Here is a 13,845-nt window from a genome sequence, read left to right as displayed (position 1 = left end):
GGGGGTGCAGATCTGTGCCTGGGGTCAGTGCCTGGGGTGGGGGCTGTGCCTGGGGGCAGTCATGGGCATTTTCTATTACCTGTAATCTCGGTCTTCCTGTAGCTATTTTCATTTGTATTTCTTGACGACCAATGAAGTTGGACATTTTCAGGTATTTCTTGGCCATCATATTTCTTTGGCATATTAGTTGTGTTACTTATGTTAGCTGCAGAAAAGAAATCGCCTTGAGAAAGGAGAAAAACAAGGAACTGCTCTCCGAAGAAAGTCTGACGACGGTGCCCGAGCCCGTAACTGCGGTCCAGAAAGCAGAGACAAAGCCGCTCATAGCGAAGGATAAGGTACCCACTCTGCCCGCAGCACCGTGTTCCTGGCTGGGCAGGGACGGTGCTGAGGCTGCAGCCCCAGCCACTGGCCAGGACCTGCCGTGACTGCGTTGCGCCCAAACCCTCCTGCCGGGTTTCCCGTGTCCCCTCCCGGTGGGTCCCGGACGTCTCCGGGGAAGACGGGGCTACAGACCGCCATGGAGTGCTCCCCCCAGGGGCCTGGGCAGGACTCAGAGAAGACAGGCTGGGGGCGGCACAGAGGGCCCACCAAGAAGGGCAGTGGAGGCCCGGGCAGCTAGAGAGGGGGCCCCGGAAGTCTGACCACCAAGCAGCTCTCCCCTCCACGCAGTGGGCACACTTTGGGCGGTCTTGCCCCCGAAGGAAAGTAACCGTCCAGGCCACCATGCTCGGGACACCGCTCCATACTTGAGACTCCGTTTGTGAGCCCCCAGAGTCAACCGTTTGGGACACTTGGTAGGAACGTGCCAGGAGCCCAGGTGTCTTGCTGAATTCAGGGGCTCAGTGACCCCTCCCGTGCTGGTGTGGGTGCTGTGTGGTACAGGACAGCAGGGCCACGGAGCACGGAGCTCGGGCAGGAGCAGGGGCCACCTGGTGCTGGGCGTGCTGGGCGTGCTGGGCGTGAGGCAGCCGGTCAGAAGACACAGGCCCCGGGAGACTGCACGCAGTGGAGACAGGGGGCCCAGCCCGGCGAAGCGGATCCTCCTGGCGTGGAGCCGCGGGGGCACACGTGCCTACCATGCCTTGCAGATCTTGAAGATAAACGGAGAGACCGGGACTGGGCTGGAGGGGACGTCCTTTCCCCTTCTGTGGACCCTCAAGGCGGAAGTTCTGCTGGAGGTGGATCTGTACCAGCCTGCGAGGCTGCTGCTGTCGGAGGCCTACCTGGCCTTCCAGGTGAGAGGCCGCCCTGCCCGCGGGGACATGCGCCCTCTGCTGGGAAGCCAGCCTGCTGCTTGCCATTCTGGAACGCCCATCTTAGACTTGTATCTGAGTCTCTGCCCTTTGCCTGACGTTCCTCTGGTTTCCTTGCCTTCTGTACACAGAGTTTGCTAACTTCCCTGCTTCCCTTGGCTGCCGTGGGCCTGATTCCACGGCCGCTTTCTCTTGGATGGTAGGGCTCCTAGCGGGCCGTTCAGCATTGCGTTTCCTGCCGTTGTGTGTGGAGGCTGAGAGCCTGGAGGCCCGGGCTGAGCCCCCCGCCCATGAGTTCTGTCCTGTCTCCCCAGGTGTGGGCCCTGCAGGTGTCTGGGGCCTCTCCAGGGCCTCCCTGGAAGCCTGGCGTTTTCCGAGCCCCCTTGGAAAGGCTAGCACTCGGGCCTGGCTGTTCAGATCTTTGCTCGGCTCCTTAGGCCCCACTACTCCGTCCACTGGGCTTCTTGAACCTGCTCTGTCCTCGAGCACAGATCTTTGGTCCTCCTGGTGTCCCCCATGAGTGGCCCTTCTAGTGCCTGGAGGCCCCAAGCCCAGCCTCCCCTCCCACACTGGGCCCTTGCTTTTCTCCTGGGCTGTGTCCCCATGAGCATGGATGCCCACGTGTGCTCCCCTCCTCGGAGATCGTGGCCCTCCGACGCCTGCGGATGGGTGGTTCTACCTGCGTCCGGCTCTGAGAACTGTGTCCACTGGGGAACCAGGCAAAGCTACAGAGCCAGACAGGTGGTCAGAGACAGAGAAGTCCCCGATAAAGGCACAAAACTTCAAGGCGTGGGAGGTTCAGGCAGTGGGGACAGGCGTGCGGGTCTCGGCCAGCAGGAGAGCTGTGTGCAGGCCTGGTGGCCGGATAGGCGCATGCGGTCCAGACTCCAGGGCCAGGAGGGGTGCGAGGGGTGGGGCCCGAGAGGCCGGAGCACCCTGCTGGCCACGGCCTCTTCTGAGAGCCCCTGGGGCAGAGTCAGTCCCCAGGGCGTGGCTGGGCCACCTTTGCCGCCTCCAGATGCCACCCCGCCCCTCCTGAACCTGACACGGGTCCCACGTGCCCACGGGTCTTTCCCTCCCGGCCATCCACTGCCCTGAGCCACCCACCCCATGGCCGCGCCTCTGTGGGGCCATAGCAGTCACAGCCTGGTGACATGTCCATGGGGTGTCTGCAGGTACGGGCCCCGCTTCCGTCCACGGCAACCCGCCATCAGCCTCTTTGCCGTGGCTCCACCGGCCAGCACCCCCCCCACCCCCCACACGTCCGCCTCCCGTAGGCACCTCGTCGCCCTCCCCGCCTCCAGCCTGTATTTGCCGTCCAGAGCCCCGGCTCTTGGGACAGCAGGCCCCAGGCCCACCAGGCCCTCGGTCTCTTTGGGCTACGTGCCAGCTGCCCTGTCCGGGGCCACTTCGGACTGCCGCCATTCCGGCCTGCGTCCTCCTGCCGGCTGTGGGTCAGAGGCCAACAGCACCCCCGCCCCACGCCCAGGCCACCTGCGACCATGCGCAATGGGTGGGGGATGAGACAGCCCTGGCCAACTAGGGTGCAAAATCTGCTCACCTGCCGGCCCTTGGCCAGCATCTGGACGGGGGCTCCTGGGCAGGGGTGGCGGGGGGGGGACACTGGAACCTGCCGCTAAGGGGAGGGGGCTTCCCAGGGCCCTTGGCACTGTTGGAACCCTGGAAGTGGTTTTAGCACAGGTACAGGCCTCAAGCCCCGCCACCCCTGTGCCCTGAGGGCGAATACGGGGCCTCCTTCAGAGGTCAGGGAGCAGCCCAGTGGACACGGTGCGGGAAGGCCTGGTGCCCGGAGCTGCTCTCTCTGTCTCTGTCTGTCTCCCCCTCCCGACCCCCCTCCTGTCTTTCTACGTCTTTCAGGAGCTCGATGATCCTCGTGCCCAAGCAAGATGCCTGCACCTTCTAGCGCAGCTGGCGAACAAGGAAAGAAACTACGGACAAGCTAAGCAGTTGGTGCAGTGGGCGCAGCGCCTGGGGGGCAGCGAGGAGTTCTGGTACAGCTCAACCCTGACCCTGGCGGACACGCTCCTGTCCATGGAGGGCAAAGGCAGAGAAGTGGCGGTGAGGGGGCCGGGTGCGCTCGAGAGGGGCCCGTGGCCGGTCCCGGTGGCCGAGGGCCACACGCCGACGCCACGTTGCCGTCCCCAGGTCTGCCAGTTGTTTCAGAGACTGATAGACACCTTCAAGCTTCTGCAAAAAGAAAGACCGAACCGAGTGCCCGTCTTGGAGTTTATGGCCACAGACCTAGAGGCCAGGTAGTCCTTTGTAAGAAAAGCTTAATTCGCATGACGGTCGCGGCTCACTTTGTCCTTTATGCGGCATCTCAAACCTATCGCGTGCAGGGAGTCACGCGGAGAGCCCTCCGCCCACGACCCCCTACCCAGCCGACCTGCTCTGGAGCAGAGCCTTCCCTGGGACCCCCTGCCTGCTGCACGCGGCCCCTGGGGGAGGGAGGCCTGGGGACATCTCGGGAGCCTGACCTTCGGCCTTCGGGCTCCTGGGGGCAGTGTCTCTTTCTTTCCAAAGTGCCTTTTTCTTGGGACGGGGGTGCAGGTGGCTTGGTTTGTTCCTAAATTCTCAGGGGACGCACGGTTCTGAGCAGACGCCCCTTATGCTGAGGGGCGGGCCCAGCCCTGGTTGGGGGCTGGCTGCGGGGTCTTCTCCACCCTTCACCCTCCGTCAGTGTGGAACTGCGTCTGGGAGCAGACACCTCCCTGGGGTCTGTCCTGCTCCGTGTTCGCCTCTGTTCTGGCCGGTGGTTCTGCGCCTCCCGCCCAGGGGGCAGACGGCAGGTGCACTGGGGACAGAGCCTCCGAGAGCAGCTCTGGGTCTCCTGTGCTTACTGGTCTTGCAGACTTTCAGCTTGTTTTTGAGCCAGCTTTCTGGTAACTTCCATCCTTCTAGAAAATCGTTTCCTCCGGTTGTGTTAGTAGACGTGTTTCTGGGCTCTTCCCCTGTGACTTCACAGAGCGTTTCTCGTAGGTCCCGCTCCTCCTCGGTGCCCTCACTCTTTTCCCAGATCAGACTCCACACCCACGGCTAACTGACCTCAACAAAGAAGCAGCTCTGGCTTTCTTGGCCAGAGCAGCCGGGACTTTGTCGTATTTTGGTTTTCTTGATTTTCTGCTTTGTCTTTGTTCAGTTCTTGGCTGTGTATTGGAGAGGCGCTGTCCTGTTCCGTTTTCACTGGTCCCGTGGGTCACCCAGCCTGTCCCCCCTCCCCCGGCAGGCGCCCCTGACGCCCCCTGGCAGCGGCCCGCAGGTCTGATGTGCGAAGACCGCCCCGTCCGTGTGGGTTTCTGCCCCTGAGTCAGAGGAGAGCGGTTTTGAATTTCCAGAAGCATGTGATGGCAGGGTGCGGGCTGCTGCCTTCCGACTTTATCGCGTTGTGACGGAGGCGTGTGTGTGGCCCGTGCGGTCTCTGCTCTTCCGGAAGCGCTCCTCAGGTGTTTCCTCCGGCAACGCTGGTGACACTGCGGTGGCCACACGTGACGGCCCACGTCCCATACAGGTGCGTGAGCCTCCAGATCAAGGCCGCTCAGGAGTCAGCTGATGGCGAACCTCCCGGATGCTTGCTTCTGCTGAACAAAATGGACGACTGCTTGACGGAAATTGAGAAAAGGTTGATCACCTGGGGCTACAGAGACAATTGTGTGGATGTAAGACTAGAGCGCGCCAAGATAAAGAGGTGAGCGGCCCTCCCGGGCCCCCGGAGCTCTGCCCGGGCCGGCGTGCCGCTCCCCCCCCCCCCCCCCCCCCCGTGACCGTCACTGAGCCCCCGTGACCGCGCGCTGCCCCCAGGGCTGTCCAGGCCGTTCTCCCTCCGGCCCCCTTCCCCCCCTGCCCCCCCCCCCCCCGACTCCGCGTCCTGACCACAGGCCCAGCTTTCCTCCTGGGTCAAGCCCCCACCGGCCCCCGTCGCCCTCCAGCAGAACCTCCTCCTGGCCCCGCCCTGTGGCCGCGGGCACCTCCGTCCAGGACAGCGGCACAGGGAGGCGTCCTTGCTCTCATCCAGTCCCCCCAGTGTCCCACCAGCTCCGTCTCTGCACACACACGGAGGTACACTCACAGCCCCACACGCCGCCCCACCCGCGCACGCAGGCACACACGCACACCCCCACAGCGTTCTCACATCGGTCACACACACGTGGGCACGTCACCCGTGATTACTCACAGGTGCTCACACACAGCCTCGCACACGTCGACCCCGCACACCCCTGCACCTGCTCACACTGGCTCTGGCCTGAGGAGCAGCCCAGGCGCTGCCCTCCAGTGGGGCTCTGTCACCCTCCCCCATGTGACCTCCCGAAGTCCCCACTGTCATCACGGGTAGGCGCTGGCCCAGAGGCAGAGGAGTGAGGCTTCAGTAAATGCCCTCCCCCTCCCACCTCCCCTCCACCCACCCCGCCCTGGCCACCCGCGTGCTTGGGGTGCACACAGGCATTTCGAAGCTCAAAACCGCGTGTAAGGTACTAACAGCGGCCTTTGTGAGGGAGAAGGAGCCGGCACACAGGCTCACAGTGTGCACAGTGTGAAGGGTGGCCTTTGGCCCGTCATCACACAAGTGACACGCGGTCGTGGAAGAACTTTAAAACATGCGGAAAAGCACCAATGGGAAGATTCGGTGGTTGAATGAGCACAGTTAACGTTGTGTTGGTTCGTCGGTCTGTCTGCCAGGTATAGATTTAACTTTGACAAAAGCAGTACAGGGCGCGTACTTATTTTTGTATCTTTACGTATAAGACATCTCATCAAAGGGTTTAAAGTACTAATAAAAATATAGTCACATAGAAATTATATACTCCGCACTTCGTTAGTGCTTTGAGATTTTTGTTCTGAATCCCACTCTTGGTCTTATAAAGATTATGTGCCCAGAACGAGAAAGACCAGGAGCAGAGAACCGCGTATTACTTGGAGGCACATGACTTAGTCCAGAGAGCTGTGGCTGATACAGAGGAGCTGTTCTGCAGCGTGCGGGCCTTACTGTCCCTGCAAGAGGTGAGTCTGTGCCCTGGCCCCCCCCCCCCGGAGCCCGGAGCACCCCCGGGGCACGCACAGACGCCCCCCCCACTTGCCTTAAACAAGCCGCCGGCTTCCACTTCTGGGAGTGACACTGACTGGATTTGCCCTCCCCTCTGAAATAACCAAAAAGTAGACAAAAACGTGAAGCCGATGTTCAACACACTAGATGTCAGCATCCGTGCCGTCATCCTGAGCAGAGGCGGCCCCACCTCCGTCCACACTCCGGGTAGCCGAGGGGCACCCAGGGGGACAGGTACGGGGCTGGGCCCCCACTCGGGCTTGGGGCAGCGCCTGCTCCCACCAGCGGACAACCTCGTGACCCCGAGGCCAGTCGGGGATGATCCGGCCCTGGGTGAGCCCTGCCCCAGGTCAGCCTGCAAAGTCATCCAAGTGTCTGCGCTCTGGGGTCCCAGGGCAAAGGCAGGAGCGGGGCACAAACGTCCATCCGCCAAAAAAGCAAGATGCGCCACGTCTGGCAAAGGGTGAGAAATCACCGTGCCAAAATCCCAGTCAAAACTCGGCATGCGAAAATCACCACGCCCAAGCAGGAACTACACCTCAGAACAGTCTGTGAACTGGCACAGATACCAGAGTTCAAAGGCAAGGATGTTAAAAATGACTACTGACCGCATTCCTCACGCTCCAAAGGCTAAGTGGAGATACAGGAGACATAGAGGGAGAGAGCGAGCTGACAGAGGTGAAAACCACGTGTGTGGGGAGGCACGCACCGGATGGGTAGGGGAGCAGAGACTGAGAGGGTCGGAGGCGGCCGCGGACAAGAGTGGAGATCGCCAGAGCACCCGCGAGTGCGCAATGATCGGAACCTCGAGAGGAGAGGAGGGCCAGGAGGGGACAAAGGCTGTTTGAGGAAAAAATGGCTGAAAGCCACTATGAACCCACTGGAACCCAAGTATGCCAAGGGTACGTTGTGACCCAGCTGTCTCCGGCCGGTGGCTGCGAGGGCTCTTCGAGACGGGTCAGGATTGAAAGCACACGGTAAGTGCAGAGCAGCCGACTTCAACAGAAAGAGCGCCGTCTGGAAGACGGTGACGCGGCGTCACGAAGAGCCCGGAGCGAGAGCCGCTGATCGGTACCCAACAAACACGTCTCTCGAGGATGAAAACGAAGTAAAGACTCCCCCGGACCTCCGAGAGCCGAGCGCGTGGCAGCAGACACGCGACGGGACCGCGCCGTTGTCCTTGAGGCGGAAGGAAATCGGCCCCACGTGGAAATGTGATCTGCCCAGATGAACGAAGGGCACGGCGAGTGTGAGCTGCCCGGGAAAACCTGTGACGATTTTCTCTCGTTATTTAAATCTCTCTGAAGGACAGCTGACTGTTCCGGCAAAATGGTAGCAGCGGAGCATCAGGTCGGTAACACCCGTGAAAACAAGATGTGTGAAGGAGTTTTGTGCCCTGAGTGGAGTGGCAAAATATACTCTAAACCCCGAAGGGATTATGAAAATCTCAGAACAAAGAAGCATGCCTAATGAGCCAAGAAGGGCTCAGGAGATGCTAGAAACCATCCACTTGTCCCTCAAGAAAGCGGAAAAAGGGGAAAGAGAATAAAGAACAGCCGGGCCGTACAGGAGACAGACAAGTCATGTCACAGCCCCGCGAACCAGAATGGTCTGGATCCCCAGTTAAATGACAGAACTCGTCAGACGGTATGAAGAGGCAAAATGCAAGCATGCGCTGCCTGCAGGGAAGCCGCTTTACAGACACGACTAGGCCGGATGTAAAAGGATGGAAGACGCTACACGACGCTGACACACAGCGAAGGAAGCCGGGCGGCCCCGCCCGCATCAGGCAGGCTTTGGAGGAAGAGCGTCACGGGGGCGAGCCGGTCGGTTTCACGGTGTAAGGGGAGCCGGTCACCACGGAGACGTCACGTTCTAAACTCTAAATACCTAATAGCAGATCGTCCAAAGAAACGAAGGAAAGACTTGTGACATTGCGGCGGAGAGGCAGACAAATCAGTATTAACAAAACAAGAAGACCTCAGGCAGAGAGCTAGGTTTGTGCACCACCACCGACCAGGTTGCATAGTGGGTGTTTATCATGCATCTCCCCAGCAGCAGGATCGCATTCTTTTTGTTTTGTGGGCACACGACACAGTCTCCACGAGAGATCATATTCTGGATCCTAAACACGGAACAAGTCTCAATAAATATAAAGAGATTTAAAGAAATTAAAAAAAAATGGTGTACCAAGACTGCCATGGAATTAACGTAGAAATCAAAAAGCAGCATAAAAGAATAGTTTAGCCCATGGAGGCAGAAAGCTGATTCGTGGTCGCAGGGGAGGGGCTGCGAGGCCAGAGAGAAGAGATGGCTGTTGAGTGGGTAAGGGGTTCCCTCTTGGAATGACAGAAACATTTTGAAAGCAGACGAGGTGCCTCCCAAGGCTGCGAACACACGAAGCACCACCGAGCTGTGCACTTTGAAACAGTTAACTTCACGTTATATGAACTTTACCTCAATTAAAAAACAAACCCAGAAAGCCATGGGTGGAATTGCCCAGATACATGGAAAATGAGTAGCAGCTACCAAAGTAACTGTGAGCCAGAGAGCAAATCAAAAGGGAAAGTGTTTCTGAACTGAAGGGGGGGAAAAAACGCATCAAAATTTTTAAGGCATCTCTAATGGAATGCTTAGGGGAAATTTTGTGACACTAAATGACCGTATGACAAAAGAAATAAGATCCCAAATTAATGACCTCAGGCCTCACCATAAGGAAGGAGATAAGGAACCAGCTCCCCAATGAACAGAAGAAAGGAAATCAAAGATCAGAGCAGAAATCAGTAAAATAGGAAACATTAAACTAGAAGGTAAAATCAATAAACCCACAAGTTGTTATTTGAGCAGATCAATAAATACACACACTTCTGCCTGACTGATCAGGAAGAAAAGAGAGAACGTGAATAACCAATATCAGAGAATAAGAGGTGTGACATCACCGTTGATCCCACACATATTAAAAGGATAATAAGGGGCTATCCTGAACAACTTCACGATAATGTGGAAGATTCCTTGAAAGACACAAACAACCAAAACTCACTCAAAAGGAGACAGATCACCTGAATAGCCCTCCATCTGTTAAAGAAACGGAATTTGTAGTTTCCACAAGGAGAACCTCGGACCCGGAAAGCTGTAGCGGCAGATCCCAGTGGACAGGTAACGAAAGCGTAACACCAATTCAACACAAACCCTTCTGGAAAACTGAGGAGAGGGGAGCACCCTATGAGGCTAGTATTACCCTGATACCAAAACAAGAGCCTCACATAAATGCCTCTCGTCACGAACATAGATGCAAACATTCTAAACAAAAATTCAGCAAATTAAATCCAACGATATGTAACAAGGAGAAGACATCAACGTCAAGTCGGGACTATCCTGGGAATTTTTTTTAATGCTTTTGCTGTTGTTGTTGTTGTTCTTTTTTGTTTATTTATTTAAATTCAAGTTAGTTAACATACAGTGTTGTCTTGGCTTCACGAGGAGAACCCGGTGATTCATCTCTTACGTATGATGCCCAGTGCTCATGCCAACAAGTGTCCTCCTTAATGCCCATCACCCATTTAGCCCAACCCGTCACACACCTCCCCTCCAGCAACCTTCAGTCTGTTCTCTGTATTTAAGAGTCTCTCATGGTTTGCCTCCTTCTCTGTTTTTATCTTATTTTTCCTTCCCTCCCCCTATGTTATCTGTTGTGTTTCTTAACTTCCACATATGAGTGAAATCCTATGATATTTGTCTTTCTCTGACTGACTGATTTCTCTTAGCATAATACCCTCTAGTTCCATCCACATTGTTGCACATGGCCAGATTTCATTCTTTCTTCATCACCGAGTAGTATTCCATTACGTATATAAACCACATCTTCTTTATCCATTCATCAGTCGATGGACATTTGGGCTCTTCCATAATTTGACTGTTGTCGATGGCGCTGCTATAAACGTGTGCCCCTTTGAATCAGCATGTTTGTATCCTTTGGATAAATACCTAGTAGTGCAGTTGCTGGGTTGTAGTGTAGTTCTGTTTACAGTTTCTTGAGGAACCTCCATACTGTTCTCCAGAGCGGCCTCACCAGTTTGCATTCCCACCATCAGTGCAAGAGGGTTCCCGTTTCTCCACATCCTCGCCAGCATCCAGAGTCTCCTGAGTTGCTCATTTTAGCCACTCTGACCGGTGTGAGGTGTTATCTCAGTGTGGCTTTGATTTGTATTTCCCTGATGAGGAGTGATGTGGAGCATATTTTCATATCTCGGTTGGCCATCTGGACGTCTTCTTTGGAGAAATGTCTGTTCATGTCTTTTGCCCATTTCTTCACTGGATTACTTGTTTTTTGGGTGTGAGTTTGATAAGTTCTTTATAGATTTTGGATACTAACCCTTTATCTGATATGTCATCTGCAAATATCTTCTCCCATTCCATTGGTTGCCTTTTAGTTTTGCTAATTGTTTCCCTCGCTGTGCAGAAGCTTTTTATCTTGATGAGGTCCCAATAGTTCATTTTTGCTTTTAATATTTATTTTATTTTTGAGAGAGAGAGAGAGAGAGAGAGAGAGCGTGTGCACGTGAGCAGGGGAGGGACAGAGAGAGAGGGAAAGAGAGAATCCTGAGCAGGCTCCAAGCTGTCAGCGCTGAGCCCAACACAGGCTCAAACTCATGAACCACGAGATCATGATCTAAGCGGAGAGTCATATGTCCAACTGACTGAGCCACCCGGGAATTGTGTAACATTCAAAATCAATCAATTTGGCTCACCATATTTTTTTAAAATTAAAGTAAAAACGATCACCTCAGTAGATGTGGAAAAGCATGTGACTAAACCCAACACTCATTCCTGATTGAAAAAAAAAATACCCTCAGCAAACTATTAATAGAAGGAAAACTCCTCAAGCTGATAGAGGGCATCTGTGGGACCCCCACCACACCTGGGTGGAAGTCCAGGGCTAGGACAGCGCTATGTACTCTCACCCCCTTCCTCCTGAGTTGTATTTGAGTTGTAGCCCACTCAGCAGGTGAGAGAAGGAAATTCAAAGTGCCCTGTTGGGAAGGAAGAAATACAGCAGCCTTTGCTTTCAGACAGCAAAATCACGTGTATGGAAAACCTCATGCAGTCTACAAAAATGATAATAATAATAAAGCTAGTGGGACTACCAAGCAGTTGCACCAAGGCTTCAGGAGGCAAGGACAAGATGCAAAGATTAATTTTATATTTCTGTATACTCCCAACAATTTACCAGATATTAAAAATTCAAAAACAAGGGCACCTGGGTGGCTCAGTCGGTCGAGCATCCAGCTTTGGCTCAGACCGTGGTCTCACAGTCCGTGGGTTCGAACCCCACATCAGGCTTTGCGCGGACAGCATGGAGCCTGCTTGGGATTCTCTGTCCCTCTCTCTCTGCACCTCCCTCACCCATGCTCTCTCTCTCTCAAAAAGAAACATTAAAAAAATTTTTTTAAATAAAAAAATTCAAAACAATACCATCTGACAGAATGAAAATGAAATTTGATAAAAAAGTGGAAACGCCTACCCTGAGAACTGTGACACATTGCTGAGAAAGTGAAGGAGGCCCAAACAGATGGCGGGATATACCATGTTCATGAGCCAGAAGACTTGATATTGCTAAGATCTCAATTCTCCCTAAATTTTCTGTAGTCCTGACCAAGAAGCTGCAGGCTTTTTTACAGAAATTGACAAAATTATTTTAAAATTCATATAGAATTGCAAAAGACATAACATAGCAAACACAACTTTAAAAAACAAAAACTAGGGGCACCTGGGTGGCTCAGTCGGTTAAGCATCCAACTGCGGCTCAGGTCATGATCTCACGGTTTGTGAGTTCGAGCCCCACATTGGGCTCTGTGCTGACAGCTCAGAGCCTGGAACCTGCTCTGGATTCTGTCTCCCTTTCTCTCTGCCCCTGCCCCGCTCACACTCTGTCTCTGTCTCTCTCAAAAATAAATAAACATTAAAAAAAACTTAAAAAAAAAAAAAAGAAAAACTAAGTTGGAGATCTAACACTATCTGATTTTAAGACTTATTATAAAGTGACAGGAACCAAAACAGTGTGGTTTTAATGTAAAAGTAAGACATGAGATCAATGGAACATAACAGAGAATCCAGAAATAGACACACTTTACAGACACAAAATTGATTTTCAACAAAAGAGCAAAGGCAATTCAGTGAAGAAAGGCTACTCTTCAAAACAGTAGGCTGGGGGTGCCCGGATGGCTCAGTTGGTTAAGCCAGCGACTTCAGCTCAGGTCATGATCCCATCATTTGTGGGTTCGAGCCCCGCATCGGGCTCTGTGCTGACAGCTCGGAGCCTGGAGCCTGCTTCGGGTTCTATGTCCCCCTCCCTTTCTGCCCCTCCCCCCGCTCATACTCTGTCTCTCTCTGTCTCTCAGAAATAAATAAATGTTAACAAAAATTTTTAAAAATAAAATAACTAAATAAAACATTGGTGCTGGAGCCACTGGAACTGCACACCAAAAACACAGATGGAAGGACTGAGCTCAGAGCAGATCATAGACTTACAGGTAAGAGCTGAAACTACAAAGCTTCTAGAGGAAGACACCTTCGGGACCTTGGGTTCAGCAAAGATTTCTCACCTACGGCAACAAAAGCATGATCCATGAAGGAATAAATTGATAAATTGGAGTCTGCTCTTCAAAAGACACTATTCAGGGAATGAAAAGGGAAGGCACGGACTGGGAGAAAATATTTGTGAACCATAGGACTGACAAGATTTGATCCAGAATATAAAACACTCTTGGGGCGCCTGGTGGCTCAGTCGGTGAAGCGACTGCTCCGGCTCAGGTCACGATCTCGAGGTTCGTGGGCTCGAGCCCTGCGTCGGGCTCTGTGCTGACAGCTCGGAGCCTGGAGCCTGCTTCGGGTTCTATGTCCCGCCCCCCCCCCGCCCCTCCCACAATCCACTCTGTGTCTCTCTCTCGAAAATAAATAAGCATTAAAAATTTCTTTTTAATTTAAAGCACTCCTAAAACTTAATAAGAAACAACCCAATAAAAAGGGGGCAGTTGAGCAGACACCCCCAAGGGGAACGTGTGGATGGTGGGCGATGACATGCAGAGATGGTGAACCCACCAGTGAACCAGCGAGACGCTGACGGTCATGGAAAACCACAGCACGCTGTGACAATGGCTACAATTGGGAAGACTGAGCATATTGATCGTCAGCGAGGACGGGGAGGGACAGACCTCAGGCCGCTAGGCTGGGGGCGTAGCACGGACCACGCTTTGGCAGTTAGACACAGGCCACCGTGTGAGCCGGCCCCGAGTGTGAGTGGATAAATGCCCTGTGGCGGGTTCTCCCCGTCAGTTAACGGGCACGAATGCGTGCAGCGATGTGGATGGGCCTGAAATAATTATGCAAGGGAACAGCGCCGGAGAGAGCACATGCCGTCAGCCCACGGGCACGAAACCCTAGAAAACGCAAACCGGCTCAGAGTGCTGGAGTGTGGCTGGTGGCCGCCAGGAGGGAGGGACTGAGGGACACGGGCGTTGTTTGGCTGTGGAG

The 13,845-nt window shown here is 54.4% G+C and overlaps 1 protein-coding gene across 6 annotated transcripts in view; it reads left to right on the top strand.

Moving 5' to 3' along the window:
• The window catches only part of CFAP46 (cilia and flagella associated protein 46), a 97,340-nt gene that overhangs the window by 60,117 nt on the left and 23,378 nt on the right, over positions 1-13,845 (top strand). For all 6 annotated transcript variants that reach the window (XM_047825386.1, XM_047825387.1, XM_047825388.1 and 3 more), the window contains 6 exons: positions 206-338; positions 1,092-1,238; positions 3,135-3,335; positions 3,423-3,529; positions 4,786-4,962; positions 6,137-6,272. In XM_047825386.1, coding sequence (XP_047681342.1) covers positions 206-338; positions 1,092-1,238; positions 3,135-3,335; positions 3,423-3,529; positions 4,786-4,962; positions 6,137-6,272 — 901 coding nt within the window. The remainder of the gene's footprint in view (positions 1-205; positions 339-1,091; positions 1,239-3,134; positions 3,336-3,422; positions 3,530-4,785; positions 4,963-6,136; positions 6,273-13,845) is intronic.

This window comes from Prionailurus viverrinus, chromosome D2 (genome assembly GCF_022837055.1).
Source record: "Prionailurus viverrinus isolate Anna chromosome D2, UM_Priviv_1.0, whole genome shotgun sequence".
NCBI classification, from domain to species: Eukaryota; Metazoa; Chordata; class Mammalia; order Carnivora; family Felidae; genus Prionailurus; species Prionailurus viverrinus.
Note: the sequence above shows the minus strand (reverse complement) of the source record. Positions and strands in the feature narration are given on the sequence as shown.